Raw genomic sequence first — 3,179 nt, 5'->3', positions numbered from 1 at the left:
GTGTGTTGGATCCGGTGGCCAGCGCACAGCCCCGCGGCCCCTCAGCCTCATGCCTATTCAACAATCCCTACAGTCTAAGCAGTTACCCCCCCGCTCCCCCCCGCCCTCTCCCTCCCCCACATCGCCTTGGGTAGGCTATGGATCCAAAGCAGAAGCAAGTTGTTCAATATCAAAGCCTCCTGACTGAAACTGAGAGAAAAAGGGGGAAAAATCCAACAAATGTATCTTCTCTGCTCATTAAATATACATAATTACCTTGAACCACTGGTTGCCCTGTTCTTTTACTTCAGGAGATGTTTAAGGTAAAAAAACGTTTCTATTTTCCTACTGTATATAATAATGTAATTATAACTGCATAGGAGTCCAGTAATGGTAGTCCCTAACCTGTCGCGTCCTCTGTTTTCCCACACAGGACGGAGGCCTGCTGATTAACAACCCCACTGCTCTGGCCATCCATGAGTGTAACTGTCTGTGGCCTGGCGTACCTCTGGAGTGTGTGGTCTCACTGGGGACTGGTCGCTTTGAAAACTTCAGCAAGAACAGCTCCACCTACACCAGCCTGAAAACGAAGATCACAAACGTCATCAGCAGCGCCACCGACACCGAGGGTGAGTAACTGCTACGCCGTCAACCCCCCATAGCCTGACTAGTGGATGTCAAATAAAAGTGTTCTGAACATAACCTCTGTCTGTTGTTAAGTGTTTAAATGTTGGTACCACACACGGTGAGACCACATTTTACAAATAAAACAAACGACACAGTTCTGGAAACACTTTACTCTGTACAAGCAGCCTCCCCTCTCTCCTGTCACGTAGGGAAACGGAGCACACGCTTTGTGTGATAAATTTGACTTGTTCTCCCGTTGCTGTGTGTGACCTAGATGCTTCTCTGTAGTTGCACCACCTCAATTTAGGATTTAGCTCCCCCCGGGGCTTTTCAGAGAACTTTTGTTATTAAGAAACGGCAGATTAGCTGTCAGCTTCGTGGCAGATTTTCGCTCTTCTAAAAGGCCCTTCACCTTCTCTCAGCCTTGTCTTTGTCTAATTTATATTATATCTCTTTTGTTTTGCTCAGAAATGACTTCAGTGGCTCTGCCACAGAGTCCAGGCTTCGGCCCTTTATACTAGCTAAGCTCGGTAGAATCACAGTTGCCGAGGACAAAACCACTCCTGGTTCAAGGTCACAAAGGAAATTCAAGGCCAAGAATAAAAACTTGAGGGTTGTAGTCCCTGACATTTTCACTGTGATATTAACACAGCACAGCTTTACCTTGAGCTCTTGTTCTGAAACAACATTTAAATGTTAGTTTCATGTCAGGAAGTCAGTTGTGCCTCTGTGTCTCTGTTTTCTCCCTCTCACATCCTCCCCTCTTCCTTGCTCCCTGTAGAGGTTCACGCCATGCTCGACGCCTTCATGCCCGCTGACACGTACTTCCGCTTCAATCCGTACGTGAGCGAGGACATTAATATGGACGACAGCCGACAGGAGAAGCTGAACCTGCTGCAGGCCGAGGGCCTCCGCTACCTGGAGAGAAATGAGGAGAAGCTGAAAAAAGTGACTCGTATCCTGGCCAAGGAGAAACAGCCTGTACAGAAGTTGGCAGACTGGACAAGACTGAGGGCCGACATGTACAATGGTCTGTCCTTATACTCCTCCAAACCCTAGGTCTAATTAAAGTAATCTTTACCTCAATATTTAATACTTTTATTTAGTTTGTTTTTTAGTTTTGTTATTTATTATTTACATTTTAATAATGCACAGTGCAGCTTAATCACTACCTGAATGATGTCTAGATTTAAGAAATAAAAAAAACAAACACAATCAGCCATGACAGCAGAAGCTTTGGAAACGATTATTTAGCATTTCATAATGACTTTTTATTTACTTTCTTGCCAAAGAGTAGACTGTTTGAAGCCACTTAGCTGCTTAGCACACGCAGTAGCATTAGTCTGATTTTGCTACACTTGTTGATGGTACCTTATCTGAGACCGACTTATTCTTAGTCTGTCTTTAGAAAAAAAGTAAGTATTGTCCCTTTAAGGCAGAATACTGTATACTGTTACAATAGCAACTGACATCAGCATTGGATCTTTACGGGAAAATATTGATCGTTAGGTGATTGAGAACTGTGTTTACTCCACAGACCTTTCTGGTAACATCAGTGACAGACAAGTAAAAAAATCCAAAAAATGATCGATACGATAATAATCAAATGTTAATCTTAAAGTTTATACAGAAGTCATCTGATTTAGCTCTCACATTAATGCACAATGCTATAATTAACGCACAAACAACAGACATCGTATTCTGATTCCTTTAACGGCAAAGAAATATAAGCTAAGTTACTTATACACTGTATACATTTGTAAAGGTTTTTCAATGATTAAATTACAAATCTAATGAAACCAATATTTACCTTTGTATTTAGACCATTCAGTTAGCTTAAGCCTGCTGTTATTATAACTCACTTTATTTTAGCCTCAGGGTTGTTTTAGTTTAATTGTTGTAAAGCTTTTTTTTAAGACTCGTTTATTGATTTACTGCAAGCTACGCACATTTTCCTTGATCCTGTTTCCTCTTGATGCCTCTCCTCAAAGCTCCCCACTGTCTGACGCTAATTCTGCTGTAAATGTGTTGTGTTTTTCATCAAAGGTCATCATCCAAAATGTCACAATGACGCCTTTTTATTTAACAAAAAACCCTCGTCTCCCTCATTGTTTGTAAATAGCCTGATTTTGCTGTAAAATGATTTTGTGTGTGTGTGTGTGTGTGTGTGTGTGTGAGAGAGAGAGAGAGAGAGAGAGAGAGAGAGAGCACTGCATGTGTGTCCGTCCACAGATGTGTCAGGTTTAATATGTCAGTTCTCTAAGGAACCAATGTAAGATAGACCTTAACCAGATGAATGTGAATCCACTGTTCTCCTGTTGCTGCTGTGTGAAGTCTGCTTGACATCGTCATTAAAACCCATCACCGGAGCTGGCTGGATCCTGCTTGCTAATTAAAAGAGTATAAACTGATGTGATCTGACAGAAGGTGCCGTGGATTATTCTAAGAAGAGAAACGCCTGCATGTTAAACTGGTAACTTGTTCCCACGGCTGTAAGGTAGTTTTATTACGACATAGATCTTGCCAGACTAAATGAACAGCACGTTTGGATGAAATAAATTATAACCACAGGA

General features: G+C 41.9%; 1 protein-coding gene across 3 annotated transcripts in view; it reads left to right on the top strand.

The window, feature by feature from the left end:
- LOC103380114 (calcium-independent phospholipase A2-gamma-like) overlaps positions 1 to 3,179 on the top strand; it is a 17,025-nt gene extending 13,846 nt beyond the window's left edge. For all 3 annotated transcript variants that reach the window (XM_025056245.1, XM_008311930.3, XM_025056246.1), the window contains exons 9-10: positions 413 to 608; positions 1,388 to 3,179. In XM_025056245.1, coding sequence (XP_024912013.1) covers positions 413 to 608; positions 1,388 to 1,665 — 474 coding nt within the window. In that variant the 3' untranslated portion in view covers positions 1,666 to 3,179. The remainder of the gene's footprint in view (positions 1 to 412; positions 609 to 1,387) is intronic.

Source organism: Cynoglossus semilaevis, chromosome 6 (genome assembly GCF_000523025.1).
Source record: "Cynoglossus semilaevis isolate Cse_v1.0 chromosome 6, Cse_v1.0, whole genome shotgun sequence".
NCBI lineage: Eukaryota > Metazoa > Chordata > Actinopteri > Pleuronectiformes > Cynoglossidae > Cynoglossus > Cynoglossus semilaevis.
This window is presented reverse-complemented; position numbering and strand designations above follow the sequence as displayed.